This window comes from Papaver somniferum, chromosome 7 (assembly GCF_003573695.1).
Source record: "Papaver somniferum cultivar HN1 chromosome 7, ASM357369v1, whole genome shotgun sequence".
In the NCBI taxonomy this organism is placed as follows: Eukaryota; Viridiplantae; Streptophyta; class Magnoliopsida; order Ranunculales; family Papaveraceae; genus Papaver; species Papaver somniferum.
Window position 1 is genome coordinate 107,143,288 of NC_039364.1, and position 24,779 is coordinate 107,168,066.

Consider the following 24,779-nt stretch of genomic DNA (forward strand, 5'->3'; position numbering starts at 1 on the left):
GGATAGAAAGTGTAGTTGAGCTCAAGAACTCCATGGAAATCATCATACAAGACGAAGGACTACTCAAGGAACCGGTGGATCTTCATCGACTAAAATGTATGTGGAGACTTAAACTTATCTATCACTCAAAAGTCTATTTATCTCCTATCTTGAGACAAAAGTCGTTTTCCTATATAGAATTAGATTATACACATTTGTTATTTCGAGCCGAGTTTATCTCGCATATCTATTTCTCGAAATATGTGTTGGTAAGCTTTCGCTTTAACCAAGTTCATCTTTACCTAGTGACGAAAGTCATGACAAGTTTCAATCACTTTGGAAATTGCTTACTTTGATGAAAAATAGTTTGTGAATAACAACTATAGAAAATCAACGTCCTCTAGGAATGTTCCAATGATTGAAATGAGAGTTTAGATTATATAACCATTGGAGGATATAAGTATTGTTGTGGAAACACATATATGCACGAAGTTTTCGAACTTAGTTGATCAAGAGAACCGGCATGGTGGCGTGAGCCAAGTCCGCGAACTGGCGGAAGTTCTTGTCCCGAGAATTTCTTCTGGAGTTTGTGAACTCCGTCCGGGAACTTAAGTCCGCGAACCCAGTCCGCAAACTTGAGTAGGTTATATCTTAAAATTATGTTTGTGAACTTATTCTTACATAAACTAAGGAATGCAAATTGCGAACCGAGGCTATTTAGTTCATGAACCGATTCGAGTGAATCAAATCGTTTTTGCTTCGATTGTGTCTTGTGAAGTTACATAAGATTTCCTTGCGATTTGAACAACTCTCTAACTAGTTCATTTGAGTCACTTGAACTAGTTATGGTGAAGAAGAATATGGTTGATATGAAAGTGATCATATGGCTAACCATTTGGTTGACAATTGTTGAACCAACAAATGTACAAGTTTGGGTACGGTTACACAAGCCTAGAAACGTGCATTTCATTTGTGTGTAACAAGCTAGTTTTCGATCTAACGGTTGAAAGATATTAGCTTGAATCTAAATCAGGTTTTCATCTAACGGTGAATATTGAATGCTTTGTTACCAATCTAACATTGATTGTAAACCCTGATTTGAAAGACTATATAAGGGAGAACTCTAGCAACTGGGAAACCTAATCCACACACCTTCTGTGTGATACTAGTTGTGCTAAGCTAGAGTCGATTCTCGTTTAACCTTTGGTTTCTTCTTCTAAACCAGGTTAACGACTTAACGACTTCATTGGGATTGTGAAGCCAGACCGATACTACTTTCTCGTAGTTGTGTGATCTGATCTTGTTGTTTCTATCGTACGAGTACAATTGTAATAATTGGCTTGAGATTGATATCTCCGATAGGCAAGATATAAAAGAAATCACAAACACTTCGTCTCATCGTTTGTGATTCCACAATATATTTTTTCGCTGCGTCGATTAGGATTATTGTGAGGTGATTGATAATACTAGGCTGTTGTTCGGGAATATAAGTCCGGTTTATCAATTGGTTCATGTTCACCTTTATTTATCAAAAGACGGAACAAAACTCGTAGGTATATTCGTGGGAGACGGATTTATCTATTACCGTAGACTTTTCTGTGTGATACAGATTTGTTTAATAAAGTCTTCGACTTTGGGTCGTAGCAACTCTTAGTTGTGGGTGAGATCATCTAAGGGAATCAAGTACGTAGCATCCTGCTGGGATCAGAGACATAGGAGCATAACTGTACCTTGGATCAGTGTGAGATTGATTGGGTTCAACTACAGTCCAGACCGAAGTTAATTTGGAGTAGGCTAGTGTCTGTAGCGGCTTAATACAGTGTGTGTTCAATCTGGTCTAGGTCCCGGGGTTTTTCTGCATTTGCGGTTTCCTCGTTAACAAAATTCGGGTGTCTGTGTTATTTCTTTTCCGCATTATATTTTGTTATATAATTGAAATATCACAGGTTGTGCGTTGTTCAATCAATGTAAATCAACAACCAAAGGTTGGAAATTCTAATCGATTGATCTTAACGCACAACCTGAGATATTTCAATTATATAACAAAATATAATGTGGAAAAGAAACAACACAGACACCAGAATTTTGTTAACGAGGAAACCGCAAATGCAGAAAAACCCCGGGACCTAGTCCAGATTGAACACACACTGTATTAAGCTGCTACAGACACTAGCCTACTACAAACTAACTTCGGTCTGGACTGTATTTGAACCCCAATCAATCTCACACTGATCCAACGTACAGTTGCGCTCCTTACGTCTCTGATCCCAGCAGGATCCTACGCAGTTGATTCCCTTAACTGATCTAACCCACAACTAAGAGTTGTTACGACCCAAAGTCGAAGACTTTAATAAACAAATATGTATCACACAGAAAAGTCTACGATAATAGATAAATCTGTCTCCCACAGATATACCTACAAGTTTTTGTTCCATATTTTGATAAATCAAGGTGAACAGGAACCAATTGATAACCCGGACTTATATTCCCGAAGAACAACCAAGTATTATCAATCACCTCACAATAATCTTAATCGACGCGGCGAAAGAAGATATTGTGGAATCACAAACCATGAGACGAAGATGTTTGTGACTACTTTTATATCTTGCCTATTGGAGATATTAATCTCAAGCCAATCATTACGATTGTACTCAACAAGATAGAATCAGCAAGATCAGATCACATAACTACAAGAAAGTAGTATCGGTCTGGATTCACAATCCCAATGAAGTCTTCAAGTCGTTAACCTACATGGTCTCGAGAAGAAACCTAAGGTTAAAGGAGAATCGACTCTAGCTAATACAACTAGTATCACAAAGGAGGTGTGGGGATTAGGTTTCCTAGTTGCTAGAGTTCTCCCTAATATAGTCTTTCAAATCAGGGTTTGCAATCAATATTAGCTTGGTAACAAATCATTCAATATTCACCGTTAGATGAAAACCTGATTAGATTCAAGCTAATATCTTTCAACCGTTGGATCAAAAACGTAGCTTGTTACACACAAATTAAATGCACGATTTTAGGTTTGTGTAACCGTACCCAAACATGTACATTTGTTGGTTCAACAATAGTTAACCAAATGGTTAGCCATATGAGCACTTCCGTATAAACCATATTCTTTTTGGCCATAACTTGTTCAAATGACTCAAATGAACTAGTTAGAGAGTTGTTCAATTGTATAAATCTTATAGAATTATACAAGAAAAAATTGAAGCAAAAACGATTTGATTCACTCGAATTGATCCATGAACTTTATAGCCACGGTTTGCAAACTTGCATTCCTTAGTTAATATAAATATAAGTACACAAATAATCGTCATTAGATATAACCAACTCAAGTACGCGGACTTAGTTCGCGGACTTAAGTTCCCGGAAGGAGTTCACAAACTCCAGCAGATTTTCTCAGGATGAGAACTTCCGGCAGTACGCGGACTGGGTTCGCGGACTGAGTTCACAGCTCTTGTTCCGGTTTTCCTGATCAACAAAGTACGCATACTTTGGTTCAAGGAATAAGGAATTATACATATATGTGTTGCCACACAATTCTTATATCCAACAATGGTTATATAATCTAAACTCTCATTTCAATCATTGAAACATTCTTAGAGGACGTTATATAGTTGTTATTCACAAACCATTTTTCATCAAAGCCATTTTCAAAGTGATTGAAACATAACATGACTTTCGTCACTAGGTAAAGATGAACTTGGCCAAAGTGAAAGCTTAGCAACATGTATTTCGAGAAATAGATAAGCGAGACAAACTCGGCTCAAAACAGCAAATGTGTATAATCAAAGTCTATATAGCAAAACGACTTTTGTCTCAAGATAGGAGATAGAGTAGATATACTTTTGAGTGATAGATAATTTCAAGTCTCCATATACCTTTTATACGATGAAGTTCCACCAGTTCCTTGAGTAGTTCTTCATTTTGTATGATGATTGCCATGGAGTTCTTGAGCTCAACTACACTTTATATCCTAGTCCGAGACTTAGCTATAGTGCTCAACTACACTTTATATCCTAGTCCGAGACTTAGCTATAGTAGACTAGAAATCAATACTTATAGTTTTGATCACTAACATTGACAAACATGCTTGAGATAGCAACGCATGCGAGTTCGACCGAGCAGTGATCTAACAATCTTAATCGGCGCAGCGAAATAAGATATCGTGGAATCACAAACGATGAGACGATGATGTTTGTGATTAGTTTTATATCTTTCCTATCGGAAATATCAATCTCAAGCCAATCGTTACGATTATACTCAATACGATAGAAACAGCAAGATCAGATCACACAACTACAAGAAAGTAGTATCGGTATGGCTTCACAATCCCAATGAAGTCTTCAAGTCGTTAACCTATAGGGTCTCAGTAGAAACCTAAGGTTAAAGGAGAATCGACTCTAGATTATACAACTAGTATCACACAGGAGGTGTGGAGATTAGGTTTCCTAGTGGCTAGAGTTCTCATTTATATAGTCTTTCAAATCAGGGTTTGCAATCAATGTTAGCTTAGTAACAAAGCATTCAATATTTACCGTTATATGAAAACCTGATTAGATTCAAGATAATATCTTTCCACCGTTAGATCGAAAACTTAGCTTGTTACACACAAATGAAATGCACGTTTTAGGTTTGTGTAACCGTACCCAAACATGTACATTTGTTGGTTCAACAGTAGTTAACCAAATGGTTAGACATATGAGCACTTTCATATCAACCATATTCTTCTTCACCATAACTAGTTCAAATGACTCAAATGAACTAGTTAGAGAGTTGTTCAATTGCTTAGATCTTATATAAGTATACAAGACACAATCGAAGCAAAAACCATTTGATTCACTTGAATCGATTCATGAAATTTATAGCCACGGTTTGCAAACTTGCATGTATAAGTTCACGAATAATCATTTTTAGAAAATAACCAACCTAAGTACTGGAATTAAGTATCCGGAATAAGTTTGTAAATAGTTCACAAACTCCAGCAGATTTTCTCGGAAAGAAAACCTCCGACAGTACGCAGACTGGGTTCGCGGACTCTGTTCCGGTTTCCTGAGAAGCAAAGTACACAGAATTTGGTTCAAGGAATAAGGACTTATACATGTATGTGTTACCAAACAATGCTTATATCCAACATTGGTAATATAATATAAACTCTCATTTCAAATATTGAAACATTCTTAGAGGACGTTATATTGTTGTTATTCACAAACTATTTTTCTGCAGAGTCATTTTCAAGTGATTGAAACATAACATGACTTTCGTCACTAGGTAAAGATGAACTTGGCCAAAGCGAGAGCTTACCAACACATATTTCAAGAAATAGATAAGCGAGATAAACTCGGCTCGAAATAGCAAATGTGTATAATCAAAGTCTATATAGCGAAACGAATTTTGTCTCAAGATAGGAGATAGAGTAGATAGAATTTTGAGTGATAGATAAGTTCAAGTCTCCACGAACCTTTTAGTCGATGAAGTTCCACCAGTTCCTTGAGTAGTTCTTCGTCTTGTATGATGATCGCCATGGAGTTCTTGATCTCAAATACAATTTCTATCCTAGTCCGAGACTTAGCTATAGTAGACTAGAAACCAAGACTTATAGTTTTGATTACTAACATTGATAAACATGCTTGAGATAGCAACACATGCGAGTTCGACCGAGAAGTGCTCTAATAATAGCCCTTCGGGAGAGGAATTCTTCGCATAACGGTGGGATATGGATGTTGATAACGGTGAACATATGGTGTTTTGTCTTTTCCTCGATCCTCCATGAATCGTTCTAGGTCTTCGCGGGTGATGAAGCCTGAGGGTTCCTTCGTTGGTGGGTTATCCGCAGCCTTGTGAACTTCATCATCGTCTACTACATGGATTGGAGTGACTTCAGGATCAGCAGTCGAGGATGTCTCTTTGGCCTTTCCCTTCTCTTGGGTTTTATCTGACATCTTGTCAGTGAGAGTTTTGAGATAATTTCACAGCTTTTTCTGTGTTGCAGCCATGTCAATCTTATTTTTGGAGAGAGTCTCCCGCACCTTCATAAGATCAGCTGTGGTAGGCGTATTTTCTCTGATTTCCTCGGGAGACCGGCCGAAGAGCGGATGGTTGCCGAAGTTAGTTTGAGGAGGAGTGGTATCAACAACACCGGTGTTGGAAGCAGGAGTAGTTTCTAGAGTACCACCATTGTTGATAGTGATAGAGTTGTTTGTATTAGGATTTGTAACTGAACCTGACCTAAGATCAACCATTTTTTGAAAGTTGAGATTGCAACCAAGAGATTAATCTCCCACTGTGGTCGCCAATCTGTAGATGGGGAAAAATGATTTGCTGGTTTTTTAGGAAAGTGAAGAGACGATGGTTCGGGCAAGACTCCTCAACCGAGCAAACTGTTTAACCTCACACAGATGCACTGCATGGGAGTTCTTTGAGTTCGAGAGATAAATCTGTAGGACTCTGGCCTAAACCAAGTCAATGGTCGTTCCAGAGTCAATTCGGTCACAAAAAGGGAGATAGGTTGATCTGTAGGAGGGAAGCTGAGAATTGTGGGATCAATGGTGATCAAGGATTGTAGATGTGTTGAAGGTTTCTACAAATATGTGTAAATAAGTTTCTATCGAGAGGATTTGTGTATATACAAATTGTTGTTGTTCGGTCATCGATTCAGAACCTGTTTATATTGTCAGAATATCGAATACATTGATCGCAATAAGTGTGACGGCTTCATGAGTGGAAGAGTGGGAAACTGGGAGATCATGGTAAAACCAGTTCCGTGTCGTGTGGATACTTGGTTGATCGTCCACCCACTACTTTGCTAACTCCCTCAACCGCTTGCAAGACTTACTCACATTTCTCATCGTGGATGAACACACGTGTCGTAGGCCGCCAGACCAAAACCCTAATTGGTAACCCCCATGTGACGTGATTGAGATCTCACAGACGTGTATTTGATTAGTCAGTCATTGAATTATTAGACAGTGAGTCTAAGTTTTGTTGAATTGAGCATGAGTGACAAATGCTCAGTGATTCATGGATTGAATATGTCAGACGTACAGTTCTTATGTTGATATTGCTCGTCTGAACAAATGTTGTAAATTCGAGCAACTGAGCAAGTACTGCCCAATTCGACGAATTACTGATAGTTGGATCAATATTCGCGAGCAAGTATTGCTCGACGAATTACTGAATATTGATAAATTAATGAATATTGATAGTTGGATCAATATTCGAGTAACTGAGCAAGTATTGCTCAGTTCGATGAATTACTGAATATTGATAGTTGGATCAATATTCGAGCAACTGAGCAAGTATTGCTCAATTCGACGAATTATTGGTAACGTGACCCAATAAAATATTAATTAAAATATTGGTAGCCTACCAAATATTATATAATTAATATGAACATTGATTACTTGATCAACATAGAATTATTAGCGTTTGAACTTTCTCAGAATGATGATTTGTGGAGCGTTTGTTCAAAACCCTGATTTTTGATCAATTGTTCGTCAATTGATGAATTTCTGAAAATAGGTCATGAGTGAGGGAGGGACCGACCACATGGGATGATGGACGACCATGTGGTGCCCAAGTGCTCGAGTGAGCGTGCACCATGGTCCTTAGTTGACTGGTTGGTGAAAGAATGATCAAATGATGGTGTTGATCATTTATTAGAATAATGCTCGTACGAGCATTAGATGATGAAACCTAATTTTGGAGAAGTAAGGGATCGTCCAAGAGGGCATAGAACCGGACATTGGTGGTGTGGGACCAGCTGATGGTCGATTGAGCAAATTCCAAGTTGGTTGGAAAGAGTTGGAACCCAATATGAGCAATTGAGCAAATTAGGTCAAAATTATAAGAATGTGTGGGACCGGCTCCTTACAAGCCTTAGGGCCGGCCTTGATCGGTCAAGGAAGCATTCCCATGTCAACACAATGTCCGTGTCTCATTCCTGAGAGTTTTGGTATTTTCTGGTGTGCATTTGAGCAATATCTTGGATTTTCAGAAGAGTTCGATCTTTGACTGAAATTCTTGATTTTGCTCGAATGGGCAAGTAGGACTTTGCTCGTTTGATCAAAATTTGGAGAATATTAAAATAATAATATTTTATTATTTGGCGTGAGTAGCCTAGTCGGTCATGTGACCATTTGACTTTTTCATGGTTTGGGCAATATTTGAGAAAATATGAAGAAACCATGATTTTTGCTCAAACGGAGGAGTTTCATGAGATGAGGGAAATAATAATTATGAAAACAAGGGATTGCAAGGTGTGGGACCGGCCACGACTAGGGCATGGCCGTCCGACTAGGTAGCCCGATCCCACGACACTTTCCTTATTTTATTATTTTTCATGAAACTATGAAAATATGGAGAAACCGTGAGTTTTGCTCAAACAAGGAAAGTTGCTTGAATGAAGGAGTTTTCATGAGTTCATGAAATAAATAAATAAAATAAGAAAAATAAAGGAAGAGGCATAGGGGACCGGTCGGTGGGTCCGGTCCCTAGGCGCCTCTTTTCTATTTTTTTATTATTATGTTCTCTCTCCTATTTTGTGTAGGAATCCTCGTTTGTCCATATTTTCGAATGCTCGTTCATGCATTTGGGTGCTCGTTCGTGCATCATTGTTGAGTACATTTGCACCATTTTATTGGGGCATACTCGGTGATAGTCCAGATGCCCGATTGTTGAGTAATTATTACTAATTCATGAAATTCAGCGGAGAATGATTCATGAAACGGAGCAATAATTATGAATTGTGCATCTATTACTAATCCATGAATTTAGCCAGGAAATTTAGGGAACGGGGTAATGAGATGAATTGGTTATCTATTACTAATCCATGGAGTCATCCGGGGATTCATGGAACAGAGTAATGATATATAATAGATTATTTTTTAGGAATTCAGTGGCGAATGTCATGGTAGAATTAATCTATTGTAAAATCGAGATATGAGATAGTTGAAGCATCATACTTGTTCTGAAAGGTGCATAATCAGGGAACAACGTGCAGCGTTTTTAACGTCCTGAGGCGTTTAGCCCCCTCAACAAACAATTATGTAGGTGTTTATGGGTGAAAACTATTTCTGCTGGTTTTGGTAATTTGGGGTGTGTGGATGAGAAATGAATCTAAACCCTAAACAAATGCACTGCACGGGAGTGCTTGTGATTCGAGAAATCAATCTGTACAACTCCGGCCTAAACCAAGAAATGGTCGTTCCAGACATGTTTCGGTCACAAAGTGAAGGAGATGGGGTTGATCTTAGGAGGGAAGCGAATAAGGTGTTGAGATTGTGGCGGTGTTGGTTGTGTATGACTTGTATCAGAAAGTTGAACTGGCTTGCAGAATGTAAGCTATCAGTTCTGGTGTTTGGATACGGTTGTATCAACACTTAGTTTCTGTTGTCTTGTTCTGGAAATAGGGAGGAGAACCTATTTATACAAGTCATTGAGCCTTACCCACGTCTCTCGTGGGAAGTGGAGAAAGTGGAGTGATGGAGTACTGGATTTGCGTGTGTTAGTGTCACACGATCAGTCTTGCCCACTTCTCTCATCATCACTAACCGTCCATGTCTTCCTGACACGTTCTTGTGATGGCGCGTTGTGCGCTGCACGCTGTAAACCTCCAGACCAATACCCCAGTATGTATCCCCCAGTTTGTGACATGATTAATGTCTCGAGTGTGTGGATCGTGGGACCCACAGAAAGAATGTGATGCTAGATTAAATAGCTAAGTTATTTAGGAAGTCGATATTTATGAAATATCGTGTGCATTTTATGCATGTAATGCATCGAATATATTCAGGGTGCATGAAGCATCGCTGTTTTAAGGCTTAACGGAATAAGTCGCGGATTAAGCATAGCATCACGTCCAACCATCTTCGAGTGATCATTTGGAGGATATATAGGTAAACCCTGACTTGAACGATCACTCTGTGTGGAAGAGTGGTGGACGGTGATTGTGGTTATACCTCATGGGTCGCCTAACTCATGTCTTAGGCTGTCCGTCCAGGCTGGTAAAGTTGGACGGACGAGATGGATTGCGACCCATATCTGCGACCGTCGGATTAGGGTTTAGGAGGTGCTCGAACACCAAACTTTAGCTTGGTCGAATCCAGGCATGGGACACGTTTTTGGCAAGGCCGATTGGGAATGCGTGTAGACGGCATGCTGGTGTAGGTTTTTGTACCTCACTGTCCCATGGAGATGCGATCTAAGCCATTCAATTTTTCTGGCAAAGAGGAACGGTTGAGATTGATTTGCGACAGAAATCCCATGCCGCAAAGGAATTGAAGACCGCACATCGTGCCTCCTTCGGGAGCATGTTTCGAGACGACCAACCATGGTCGGTCTTGGCCGATCAGTCAGGCGTGCAGTCGGCAGGCCAGTGTACCCGTCCGTACCTCACTGTCCCATGAAGATGTGATCTAAGCCACTCAATCTGTCCGGCAAAGTTGTGTGGTCGAGATCGATTTGCAATCGAAAACGCGCGGCCATGCCTAGTTTGGGCGCACGAATCGAGACGACCAACCATAGTTGGTCCTGACCGATTACTCATGTATGTAAGCGGGACCCACGGTGATTGTGTTGACATGCTATGGCCCTTTGAATCTACATCTACACCCTCCATCTATGCTTGCGAAGATGGATGGTTGAGACTGATTTGCGATGCATGTGATGTGCCGCAAACCCTAATTAGGGTTTCACGTCCACGCTGCTTTGGCTGGACAAATTGGCAATCCACGCTTCTCTTTTGGGGAGGCCGACCATGTGGGGCCCATGTTGGGCCGGTGGTGAACACGCCAATACCTTCCTGGTGGCTATGGATCGGATATAAGCCATCCAATCATGCCGGTGAAGTTGGATGGTCGTGATCAATTTGGGACCTTTAGTGGAATTTCCTGCGACCCTTTAAGCTTTCACGCCGGCCCATCTTCAGGAAACCGTACATGGTTCTGTGGCTAGGTCAGGGGAGGATCGATTATGCAGGCGTGAAGGAGGCCCGCCGGTGTGCAAGACATGCTTGTCCATCCGGCCATGGGACGATCTATGCCGTCCAACCATGATGGTGATGTTGGACGGAAGTGATGATTTTGAGACTGCCATGGGCGGCCTTGTTCGCACATCTCCTCCAAGCCGCTCCATACCAGCCTGGACATCCAACTTCAGGCTGGTTTTCGGTGGTAGTTTGGGTGGCATGGTAGATATTCGACCGACCAGGGCGTAAGTGGTCCCGCTGGTGGTCATTAAGGTGGTAGCCGGCTCCTGCTGGGGATCATTTAGGTTGGTTAAATCATGTGGCCGACTTGTGTGGCCGTGATTGTTTCTGAAACTGATATGGATAGTCCATATTCAAATAAGTTTAATCGGGCTAGTATAACACACCGAGAGATGTAGCATGTACGAGTATTTCGTGCATACCTCATTATCAACGTTTGGAGATTCATTTTACTCTGCTGAGAGAAACACTCAGTCGTCATGCCGCACTAATAATGAGAGTTCAGCAGAACAGGAAATACAAGGCTAGTCATGTATTAATTGATAACGCTATAAATTCACAGGGTATAAGAGATTGGTGCTACATGTTCCAACCTGGATGAATTAGTAAAGTGGAGAAGTATTCATCACTTACAGTGGCTCTATCCTTTGCAGGATGTCAGCGCATAATTTTTTGGCTTTTTACAATTTTAGCCTTAAATGAAAATCCACCATCAACACTAAGTCCTCTGCCTAGCACATAATGGTTACACTATTGTGGGGTAGGCATGAGATGGCGACAAATTTGTATACTAAAATGACCAAGCTAGAGTAAATACATATTTACCACATAAACATCGCCAGGTGGAGCTGGTCAAACTAGGGTTTGGGAGAAAAGAACGACTTGGTCGGCGTTGAGACCTCAGGATAAGCTTTGTTGTAGCTGATTCGGTCTTTCTTAGGGTTTTCTTCAACATGTATGTGGGGTTTAAAACCGCCATTCATTGATAGGCTTTTCTTGCAGAAACTCTATCTCTTCAACATGTCGAACAACAACAGATCATCCTCTTCGTATCACCCAGGATCTTCTGTTAAACGCGCACGCCCATCTGAGGTTCAAGATGAACAGCTTTGTGATGACTCTCCTGTTCGTTCTCGCCGGAAGGCCGTACCAGTTCGTTCTCCCCCCTTTTTGCAGAGACGCCCATGTGTGACAGTGGTCGATGATGATGATTTGACCAGTCCTCTTCCTTCAAATTCAAACACAACCACCCCTGCTGACCTCGATGATGCAGATTTAGGTATCTCGTCTTACGAATATCCCAACGCATGTCTTCCATTCGATATTCACATGAAATGTCTGTCTTCCAGCTATCGAACCATCAGCGGATTCTTGGTGCGGAAGGAGTTTGTGCCTTTATACACAAAAGTATGGAAGACGTATGGCCAAATTGCAACCACGAATGTAGTTCAACACTGTGCATCTGCTTTGGTTACTACGGTAAACTGCCTTCTTCGTATGAATCTCTTGTACCCGCGCTAGTTCACTCAACGTTGGAAGTCTCCTGATTATGCCATCACGTATGCCGTTGGGAGGAGGGGTATCTCCGTTGGAGGAATCACCAGGATTTGAGGCCGTTGAGGCGGTCCTAAGACCAACCATCTTGAAACCGATCGAATAGTATTGAAAAAATTGACTTTACAACCGAGAGATTTACCTCCCACTGTGGTCGCCAATTGTTTATAGGTGAAAACTATTTCTGCTAGTTTTGGTAATTTGGGGTGGGTGGATGAGAAATGAATCTAAACCCTAAACAAATGCACTGCACGGGAGTGCTTGTGATTCAAGAAATCAATCTGTACAACTCCGGCCTAAACCAAGAAATGGTCGTTCCAGACTTGCTTCGGTCACAAAGTGAAGGAGATGGGGTTGATCTTAGGGAGGGAAGCGAAGAAGGTGTTGAGATTGTGAAGGTGTTGGCTGTGTATGACTTGTATCAGAAAGCTGAACTGGCTTCCAGAATGTAAGCTATCAGTTCTGGTGTTTGGATACGGTTATATCAACACTTGGTTTATGTTGTCTTGTTCTGGAAATAGGGAGGAGAACCTATTTATACAAGTCATTGAGCCTTACCCACGTCTCTCGTGGGAAGTGGAGAAAGTGGAGTGATGGAGTAGTGGAGTTGCGTGTGTTAGTGTCACACGATCAGTCTTGCCCACTTCTCCCATCATCACTAACCGTCCATGTCTTCCTTAGACGTTCTTTTGATGGCGCGTTGTGCGCTGCACGTTGTAAACCGCCAGACCAATACCCCAGTATGTATCCCCCAGTTTGTGACATGATTAATGTCTCGAGTGTGTGGATCGTGGGACCCACAGAAAGCATGTGATGCTAGGTTAAATAACTAAGTTATTTAGGAAGTCGATATTTATGAAATATCGTGTGCATTCTATGCATGTAACGCATCGAATATATTCAGCGTGTATGAAACATCGCTGTTTTAAGGCTTAACGGAATAAGTCGCGGATTAAGCATAGCATCACGTCCAACCATCTTCGAGTGATCGTTTGGAGGCTGTATAGGTAAGCCCTGACTTGACCGATCACTCTGTGTGGAAGAGTGGTGGACGGTGATTGTGGTGATACCTCACGGGTTGCCTAACTTCTGTCTTAGGCTGTCCGTCCAGGCTGGTGAAGTTGGACGGACGAGATGGCTTGCGACCCATATCTGGGACCGTCGGATTAGGGTTTAGGAGGTGCTCGAACACCAACCTTTAGCTTGGTCGAATCCAGGCATGGGACACGTTTTTGGAAAGGCCGATTGGGCATGCATGTAGACGGCATGCTGGTGTAGGTGTCTGTACCTCACTGTCCCATGGAGATGCGATCTAAGCCACTCAATTTGTCTGGCAAAGAGGAGCGGCTGAGATTGATTTGCGATATAAATCCCATGCCGCAAAGGAATTGAAGACCGCACGTCGTGCCTACTTCGGGCGCCCGTTTCAAGACGGCCAACCATGGTCGATCTTCGCCGATCAGTCAGGTGTGCAGTCGGCAGGCCAGTGTACACGTCCGTACCTCACTGTCCCGTGAAGATGTGATCTAAGCCACTCAATTTGTCCGGAAAAGTTGAGTGGTCGAGATCGATTTGCAATTGAAAACGCGCGGTCATGCCTAGTTTGGGCGCACGAATCGAGACGACCAATCATATTTGGTCTTGACCGATTCGTCATGTATGTAAGCGGGCCCACGGTGACTGTGTTGACATGCTCTGGGTCCTTTGAATCTACATCTACACCCTCCATCTATGTTTGCGAAGATGGATGGTTGAGACTGATTTGCGACGCATGTGATGTGCCGCAAACCCTAATTAGGGTTTCACGTCCATGCTGCTTTGGCTGGACGAATTGGCAAGCCACGCTTCTCTTTTGGGGAGGCCGACCATGTGGGGCCCACGTTGGGACGGTGGTGAACACGCCAATACCTGCCTGGTGGCTATGGGTCCGATCTAAGCCATCCAATCATGCCGGTGAAGTTGGATGGTCGTGATCAATTTGGGACCTTTAGTGGAATTTCCTGCGACTCTTTAAGCTTTCACGCCGGCCCATCTTCAGGCAACCGTACGTGGTTCTGTGGATAGGTCAGGGAGGATCGATTATGCAGGCGTGAAGGAGGCCCGCCGGTGTGCAGAACATGCTTGTCCATCCGGTCATGGGACGATCTATGTCGTCCAACCATGCTGGTGATGTTGGACGGAAGTGATGATTTTGAGACTGCCATAGGCGGCCTTGTTCGCACGTCTCCTCCAAGCCGCTCCATACCAGCCTGGACATCCAACTTCAGGCTAGTATTCGGTGGTAGTTTGGGTGGCATGGTAGATATTCGACCGACCAGGGCGTAAGTGGGCCCGCTGGTGGTCATTAAGGTGGTAGCCCGCTCCTGCTGAGGATCGTTTAGGCTGGTTAAATCATGCGGCCGACTTGTGTGGTCGTGATTGTTTCTGAGACTGATATGGACAGTCCAGATTCAAATATGTTTAATCGGGCTAGTATAACACACCGAGAGATGTAGCTTGTACGAGTATTTCGTGCATACCTCATTATCAATGTTTGGAGATTCATGTTACTCTGCTGAGAGCAACACTCAGTCGTCATGCCGCACTAATAATGAGAGTTCAGCGGAACAGGAAATACAAGGCTAGTCATGTATTAATTGATAACGCTATAAATTCACAGGGTATAAGAGATTGTTGCTACATGCTCCAACCTGGATGAATTAGTAAAGTGGAGAAGTATTCATCATTTATCAGTGGCTCTATCCTTTGCAGGATGTCAGCACATAATTTTTTGGCTTTTTACAATTTTAGCCTTAAATGAAAATCCACCATCAACAGTAGGAGAGCCGCCTGAATCTATACACAATCTCTCTACATGGTCAGGGAACAGCGAGTGTCGCCGACGTCCTGAAGGCGTTAAGCCCTCTCAACAAACAATTATGTAGGAGGACCGCCCAATCGTTCTTCTATGTAGAGGTGGGTCTCTCTATGTAGTCATGGAACAGCGAGTATCGCCGACGTCCTGAAGGCGTTAAGCCCTCTCAACAAACAATTATGTAGGAGGACCGCCCAATTGTTATTCTACATAGAGGTCACGATGAAATGTGTAGCATCGAACGCTCAACTAGTGGGAGGCCTTTCGAGAAACATATTCATCATGACTCTGAGAGGAACCCGATCAGAGATCGTGAAACGGTTCAGGGATCATAAAATATGAATCGTCACACGCGTTCCTGAAGCATGATCAGAAACATGCAGTATCATGATTTTACGATTTTGACCTTTGTCGAAAATCCACCATCAACAGTGTCGTCCTCTATAACCTAGGTTCTTCATGAACTGTGTTCTAGTTTGCGACTTAAAGACTTCTCTTAGAGATTCATGAAGTCAGGTCAGACTATCTTTTACCTGATAGTTTTTGTATCCTTATCTTGTTTTTATTCATCTTTGAGGTTTTCGTAATCTCAGAACAGGAACGAGATTAGAGCTGTACATGGGTCGGGAGGGTCGGGTTTCATCTAATACTAACTACCAACCCAACTATAGCGGGTTTTTATAACCCCATCCGCCTAATTATCAGTTTGGGTTTTAACCCGCCGGCCACGGGTCAGTCGGTTTCGGGTTTAAACCCGCTTTAACCCGTTTCAATTGTGATGGGAAGATCCAGCCGAACTTTATTGATGAAACTCAACTTTCAAGTTCTAACTCATCAATTGTTTAAGTTAAATGGGTATATCCTTTCTGTTATATATTATGTTACTCTAGTTAACTAGATTCTTAAAGTTGATCTGTAGCACAAATCATATGAAAACAACTAATTGTTCTTTCACAAGTTCGTTAAAGATATGAACGTAGAAAAGTCTAGATGACTGAATGTTTCAATCACGTTTCCCGTTGTAATGATAGAACTGTCGATACATATTTTAAAATGTTTGTTGTGATATAGATGTAAGTAACGTAGATACTGATGCAGTGGAGTTGTTTTCGCCTTAACATCTTAATTTGCAGTCATAAGTTGGTGGTATTTTGGGGCAAGGGAACTCAAACAAACAGTCTAGTTCAACCTAACCCATCCGCTGGGATTGCTTTTCTCGAAAGAGGTAGAAGACTTGGAGGAAATTAAGTTGTACAGCATGGAAACTTTTGAATGTTATGATTTCTGGTGATACGATGGGGTGGCAATATTCGAACAGTTAAAGACTTGAAGGATGCTAGCATTGCTTTTTATCCACTGGTTCATTATGTAGATTACATTCTATTTTTACCGATTTTTTCGGGTGGGTTTGGAACCATAACCAACTACCAACCCCTGGGGTGGCAATATTCGAACAGTTAAAGACTTGAAGGATGCTAGCATTGCTTTTTATCTAATGAACCGGGGTGGCAATATTCGAACAGTTAAAGACTTGAAGATGCTAGCATTGCTTTTTATCTACTGGTTCATTACGTAGATTACATTCTATTTTTACCGGTTTTTTCGGGTGGGTTTGGAACCATAACCAACTACCAACCCAACTATAGCGGGTTTTTATTTTCATAACCAGCAACCAACCCGCTACGGACTGGTTCAATATAAAACCCACGGGTTCGGGTAAGACGGTCGAGTTTTGTGCAGCCCTAAACGAGATAGATAGAAATCACAAGAAACCATCTTCCTGTGAACTGTTAATTCATACATCAAGAGAAACGCTTAATTAATCTTGCCTTTTGAAATAACCTTCTTGAAGATCAGAATACTGACGCACCTTTCATTTACAAATTGGATGTAATGGAAGAAATGAATCTGTTTATTCTCATTCCACAATTGTCTATATATATTCAGATTGCTATAATAATAACAGAATGAAAAGCACACTGTTCTTAACGAAGATGAAATATTGACACACCTTTAGAGACAGATCTGGGAGACAGACTAGTAACATCCACTACGATGAGCTTGTGGGGAATGAAAAAAAAACGAAAAAAAATAAATATTAATGGACCTGTGTAAGTAAAAGACTACAACGCTAACCTTTGCAGGTTGTGTGAAAGAATGTGAGTGTGGAGGATAAACCATTAAAGAAAAATTACAACAACATTGCTCTTTGATCTTTATACTGACTTTGGAAAGGTTGTTTTAGCCAAGCTTTTTGTCAGATCCCTTCAGATTGAGATTGAACCACTTTTTCTTGCCTGATTTATCCCTTCCATCTGAATTACTATCCTCTCCTGGGCTTTCATCTTTTGACTCCTCTGCAGGAGCTTTAATGCTACCAGTGCCACTCCCACTAGCGCCATTTGCTGGTCTGTTTACGGTGAACGAACAATGGATGCTGTCTCTCTGCTTCAGCAACTCATCGACCTGTTTTGCAGAGAAACAAAAAGATTTGAGCAAGAAATGCATAATGCATTAAAGCAGGGAAAGGTTCTCTTTGACACAATTATATATGCAGACAGTCATCAGAAAATTATATCAGGAGAAGTATTAGTGTTAAGCAGTGAATAATCATCATTGACTACTATAACCTTGCACGAAGATGCTAACTATTACAGGAAGCCAGCCATACAAAAATTGACAAGTAAACACAAACAATGGGCCGAAAGAACACATAAACAGATGGAGAAGAAATGAAGTACATGAGCTTTCTGAGAGAGCAATAAGAAAAAAAGGTCAAAAGTACTACAACATATTGACGACATTCTTATGCATTCAAGTTATTCTAACTAAACAAGCTTCGAAGATTTCAGTCACCACAGCAACCTAGAATTTAGAGCACTCAAGGGAAAACAGAATGCTCACTTTCTAAGAACTTGTTTTGATTAAGACATACAATCATATTCAATTTAAATGAAGTGATGGAAGCTATAAACTGTACACAATAAAGTGGAGAATAATATATTCTACAGATTTTTTTACGTACGGATTGCTTTTCCTGGGTGTATCTGTTTGTGACCTCCTGAAATCGAGCCAGTGCCTATAAAACAAAGATAAAATGATTAATTACATATGTAAAATGTGTTCATCACCAATCAGAGAAAGTAGCAGAAGCAATAGTGCCATACTTTTCGGTATTCTGATTCAAATTGGCGTAGCTCATTTCTTTTTTTTAATATCTGTGCCTCGATCTCCTTTAATTTCTCAGTGGTATCTTCAAATGACTTGGCACAAAGAGCCTCAATGGTATATGTAGCAGTCTTGAAGAAGTTATCTCCTGAAGAAAATTTGATCATCATCAGCAAAGATGAGCAGAAAATGGCACCAATCTCAGAAGCATAAGGGTTCAAGTACAAGGGAACAGTACAAACCGTAAACAGCAAAAATGTGGGTGCCGGGTTTTAATTCGGCAACTTCACAAGGTTGAAGGCCTTCCAACCTTTTGAAAAAAGCAGATTCAGGATCTTTCGCCATTGCTAGCTGCACACCAAAACAAGAATGAAGTCATTAATCTTTGCTTAATTCCACCTTTCAAAAAGAAAGGATGTATAGAGGTCTCACATACCGCATTCACAGCTGAATCCATACGATATACTTGAAAATGTAGGAAATACATCCCTGCGGATGTAACTTTGCCAGTTTTCTCACTGTCTTCCTGCAAACAGCAGTACCAATAATAAGTTTGTTAAGTGATCCCATGAAAAGTAAAATACTAAACTCATTCAATAAAACAGTTTCTGGATCAGTAAAAAAAGCTTAACATTCAGCAAAAGACAACGCTATTGAAACTTGTTGTCTTTTCAAATGTTACAATTATGTTACATAATGGCCCTTCTTGTGTTATATGCTATTGAAGACTGCGCAATGTTGAAATTTCAGATTCCTATCATCATAATTCTAACTTAAACATGATAATAATCCATACTAACATACACTGCAACCCATAAAGACAACGCTTCATGAGAATCAAAACCACATATCTTTATAGTATCAACAGCATACATACCATACCATATCTGTAAAGATAGAAACGCCTTTATACAACCAATCATTAACAGCAGCAACCCACTAGAACAGATTACTGATAAGCTTGAGGAATCGGTTTTACACATGTACTTCTACTTCCACTTCTTCTTGCTTGAAGAAATAGAAGTATTTGTTTCACACATGAACAGATTACTAATAATCAGATTATTTATTATAATTATATACAAGAGTCCTGGTCATGCTTGCCGCATCTCTCTAACCTTTCTATCATGAGTTTGAAAGATACCGCACAGTTATGTAACCGTAATTAGCATCAACTTTAAGCTAAATTACATACTTATGATCCAGCTTACTTAATTTTTTAACAGCTTAACCTAATTTAATTAAGGATTAACCATACTAGTCTTGACTTGTTGCATAAACCAGAGAATTAGCAGCTTAACCCAACATTCTCCCACTTGGTTAAGCAACATTAACTTAGAATTAGCAGCTTAACCCAACATTCTCCCACTTGGTTAAGCAACATTAACTTATACTAATCTTGACTACGGAGACCCACACCATGCTTTTAAGACTCAAAGGCCACGCCACCAATTATACGGCAGTATAGTGTACAATCACTGCGACTATAGATATATATATCATCCTTGATCTTTGCATTGAAATTGGTTTTAGTGCAAGATAGAAAAGCATAAGAACAAAGTGAATTCAGTACGCACCTGTAAAGCCAAACCGTAACCTCCATTCACATCTTGTTCAAAATATAGTAGCTGCAAAAAATCAAGCTGTAAATATTTTGTCTCCTTTTCATGACAACCGAGATATATGATTTACACTTCGAAAGGATACAAGGTTAAGATGAAGTTCCAGATAGAAATAAGCATACTAGTGTTTCAAACTCTAATAACACAGCACCTTAAACTTGCTTTGCGCTGTTGAAGTAGCTCTAACAACAATTCCAGCCTGTGCCTGCTGCTCACTGATTGTCACGCCAAAAAAGTGGGCGCATTGCTTGTCAACCTGCAACAATCGAATATGAGTAAGAAAAAAAATGAAAACAAGAGAATAATTCAATAGAAGGACCATCAAATTGTACACCTTTCCGCTAACTGATGTTCCAATTGGAAGAGGTCTGACTGTAACAGTTCCATTTAGAGCATCTTCAAGAACAGTGGCAGAAACTGTCGTCTTGATAGGAACACCCAATTTGCTGAACCACGCAAAAGAAAGCATTGAGGGAAGTGAAAGCAATTATCATGTAAAGAAGAAAACGCCCAGAACAATGAAAAAAATGATGTAAGCATCAAGCAAGCATCACCTGAATAACGCGGCAAACATTGTATTGACAGTTCCCAAGTTGGACAAGTCAATTTCCATATTCATGCCATCAGTTTCTATAGCCTGAGTAGATGTAATTGGGAGAAGTCAAACATTCAAGAAATAAATGAAATACCAGCATAATATGTCAACTTAGAGAAGTTTGAAGATTTAATGCCACAATGTTGAGAAAGATTGTAAGTGGATCATACAAAAGCATGACATCATGTTGAAGACAATACCAGCATACATATGTCAACTTAGAGAAGTTTGAAGAATTAATGCCACCATGTTGAGAAAGATTGTAAGTGGATCATACAAAAGCATGACATCATGTTGAAGACAACCAGCATACATGATAAGTCTGCAGCAACAGCTTTCACACAAGTAAGATTCTAAGCAGTGACTAGAACTAGAGCATCGACAAGGGATTCTTAGTTATCGCCATATTTTCACCCTTCTGTAGCTGATGGTACCTATAGCTAATGAGACGTCATTCTTGACATTGCAGATTTCATACTTCATCTTAGATATGCACCTATAGTTCATACTTCATCTAAGATATGTACCTATAGAAACATGCCAGATAAGTGACCAGAACTTAGAGCATTTACAGGGGATGCTTAATTCTCGCCATATTTTCATCCTCTTATCACTCATGGTACCTATAAAAAATGAGATTTCATTCTCACATTGCAGACTCCATACTGCATTTAGCACCAACCAACTGTTTGTGTAAATATTTGTTTCTAAAAATTGACATGGCAAGATGCAGGACGATATTTCAGTAACTTCCATTTATAACAATTGATATTTACATTAGCAACGTTGAGTTTCTTTTCACACTAGGACTCCAAACAGTTAAGAGAACATAGTAGAATCCGGAGGATATATATGCTGAAAAATAAAACCCTTAACAATGAAAATGCAACAACTGCGAATGCGATTTATACGGAGAGAGAGAGGGAGGCAGACCTCGAATCCTGCAGTATCATATTGCCTTCTTTTCTCTGGATCAGATAATATGCTATAAGAATATGCAACCTCCTTGAAAAGTTCTGACGCTTCAGGATTATTGGCATTTTTATCAGGATGATACCTGATCAGAGTTTGAAGCTAAAACAGTTAGATTAAGTAAGTTGATATATGCACACAGGAGTAGTACAAACATCAAAGCAGAAACGTGAAACCAATAACATGCGATAATAAACATTAATAGTATGCATACTTTACAAAACAAATTAGATATTAAATGGTCACTTCGGATCAAAACTACTCCCTCCGTCCCTAATATATAGGTGGAGAAGATAAAATCTCTTAGATTAAGAAATTTTATGGTTTTTATAAATTTTCATGCCTTTTCCTGTTTTTACCCTTTGTTTTATTCTCCATACAATTTCCAATACAACATAAATAAGGGTATGTATGTCAAAAAACACCTTGAAACTAGAACTCCGCCTATTTAGTGGGACTAAGAAAATTCAATATTCCGCCTATATAATAGGGACGAAGGGAGTATAAAACAATTGATTAGGCTGTTAAACAGCAACAAACTATAAATCACTGTGTAGCTATGCATAATACAACTGCTCTTGACTATTTTTGCCTTGAAAAAATTTGTAAAGGCATCTCTGGTTCGACGCGAGCTACTATCCTATTATCTGTTAGTTGCAATTTATTAGCAACTGAAGTAACTTGCAACAATGTCACCTCAGCATACTTGATAGTTGTAGATATAAAAAAAATAGAAAGAGAATTACATCAATTAGATATTTTGGGCATCTAATAACAAGAATGTAAGTGTAATCAAAAATATTAAATACACTGCCCAGCATCAAATTATATGCCCAGTAATTCTCATACATAAAGCTCTGTTTATAAACAGAAAAGTTGGATAAAGACCTTAACATACTAAAACCATGAAATCTTGCTAGCCAAGTAAGTAACTTACACAGTTATTAACTTATTGTAATACCTAGTATTTCGGTCTTATATGACTGCACCACTAAGAACCATAGGATTTAAGGGCAGAGAATATTTTCAGATACATGAAGATGTAACCATAGATATATGCTATCAAATTATACTCTATCGTAGAGTAATTCAGGTGGAAGTTGGTAGCTTAAATAGGTAAAGCCACTATTACTACTACCTATGTAAGATAAAAAGGACAAAATATGAAACTGTATACAAATGCAACAGATTCTGTGATGGTACCATGAGCCAATAAGGAGATGCTAGTATTAAGATATCCATTGATTATCGGGGCACCTAGGATACTGGTGATTTTTGTACCAAGACATTGGACTTAAACTTATTTTATTGAATTGGGGTTCTCTTTACTACCTTGACACCCTTTGATATCATATATGGTGCAACTGTATTTCCCTGTTTATGCCAAAAGTTCTTTGTTAGCTGAACTCCTCAGCACCATTTTGTGAAAACATCTGACCAACTATTCAGGTAAAGCTTTTCTTTTCTTGTTCTGCTTTCTCTTTTCATTCATCAGCTAACAAACGATGTACACTCACACTCACCCTGGATGACTCGTAACTAAATACATAGGCACCTAACAATGAAATTAAGTAAAGTTGGGTCTAATTAAGTTAAATTTCGAACCTCCAAGTTCCTAACACGAACAGAAGTCCGTTGAATCATTAACGTTAATGATAAACTCCACATAGTTTCATAAAAATCCAGCACCAATAAAACCCTTCCCCAACATTCATATTCAGAATCATAAATTGTTTTTTAAGTTGAGAACTAGATAAACTCGTACCTAAATTTTGATTAAGTAAACTGGGGTCATAACTATATATCTAGAACGGAATTCAATCAAACAAAAGTCTACACTTAGCGCACATAATTGAAAGTTACAGAACAAATAAAATTTGCCACGGATTAAAACAGTAGAATTTGTTTAGAGTAAGTTAAAACGAACTTACTTTAGAGCAAGCTTTCTGTAAGCTGTTTTAATCTCCTGATCGGAAGAATCCCTTGAAACGCTTAAAACTTCATAAGGATCTCGACGCAGAGGAGGCATAGAAGTACCCTCGCTCTTTGAACCCATCTTTCTTGATTTGTCTTTCTATCTTCTTCTCTATCTCTCTGAATGCGTACTTGTCTATTTCTATCTCCTCTCAAATTCAAAACCTCCCATTCAAAAAGGTTCAATCTTTTCAAGTTTCAAAAGCTCGTATCCCTAAATCTACTAACATATTTTACCCCAAAAAAAGAAAGAAAATCAATACCAGAATCAGAAACTAAAAAACCCTAACAATCTGACGAAGCTTGATCAATACCAGAATCAGAATTACTTCTTCGATGGTATACGGTTACGGATTACGGTTCAGAACGGGATCTCAGTTCGACCAAATCTAATGGAAAATAAACTAGGGTGTTTTTCTTAGCCCATAAGGTATATTGTATTTTATTTCTATTTTTATATTTACTGGAGTACTTTTTTTCTTTTTTTTTTTGGTTTTATATAAACAGCAAATTTGGTTTTATATAAGCAGCAAAGTCTCTTTTGTCATCCATCCTTGAGCTTTACGAGCTAGCATTTGAAGCAAGGGATCGAGTATGTGATGGGAGGTTCTCCATGTTTGAATTGGACTCCAAGATATATAGGAGGGGTTGAAGAGGTTGGCATGTTGTAAAATTGGTGTAGAGTATTTATATCGTGTGGTTGTAATCTCGGATGGTGGATGATTGTTGATTTGGTTGTGTTTTAGTTCTCATTAAAACCTCCTTAACTCCAACCTCCAACCACCTTATGCAAACACAACTTTTTCCTACATGTTCACAAACAAATCGATCGAATTACCAAAAAAAATTTATAGGGGCATGATTCTTCTGTTAGAAAACTTCACCCTCTGGGATGGAACAAACTCAACACACCGATAGCGAAAGGAGGACTCGACATCAGGAAGAGTAGCCATCACAATAAAGCTTTGCTTACGAAAAGACTATGGAACATTCACGATCAACAACATTCCATCTACAACGAGAAATACCTCCAACATCAACCAATTTTTCAAGGTACGATCATTTTGCCTT

General features: G+C 39.8%; 1 protein-coding gene across 1 annotated transcript; it reads right to left on the reverse strand.

Annotated features, from left to right (window-relative positions):
• Positions 1–17,253: 17,253 nt before the first annotated feature.
• Positions 17,254–24,194, reverse strand: LOC113298068 (chaperone protein dnaJ 15-like). Its single transcript, XM_026546725.1, has 11 exons — positions 23,666–24,194; positions 21,696–21,819; positions 20,722–20,804; positions 20,502–20,613; positions 20,319–20,423; positions 20,123–20,173; positions 18,982–19,071; positions 18,788–18,896; positions 18,545–18,693; positions 18,403–18,456; positions 17,254–17,843 (listed from the first exon to the last, which is right to left on the reverse strand). The coding sequence occupies exons 1-11, from the start codon at positions 23,788–23,790 to the stop codon at positions 17,619–17,621; spliced, it is 1,227 nt and encodes a 408-aa protein (XP_026402510.1). The 5' UTR covers positions 23,791–24,194; the 3' UTR covers positions 17,254–17,618.
• Between the last annotated feature and the right edge of the window lie 585 nt (positions 24,195–24,779).

Excerpts from the sequence above, each read along its gene's own strand:
- LOC113298068 (XM_026546725.1), bottom strand. The coding sequence starts at position 23,790 with ATGGGTTCAAAGAGCGAGGGTACTTCTATGCCTCCTCTGCGTCGAGAT. Across the intron at positions 20,614-20,721 it reads ATGTTTGCCGCGTTATTCAG|CAAATTGGGTGTTCCTATCA; the intron begins GTGATGCTTGCT and ends TGCGTGGTTCAG. Across the intron at positions 18,694-18,787 it reads CCACATTTTTGCTGTTTACG|GAGATAACTTCTTCAAGACT; the intron begins GTTTGTACTGTT and ends AATTTTCTTCAG.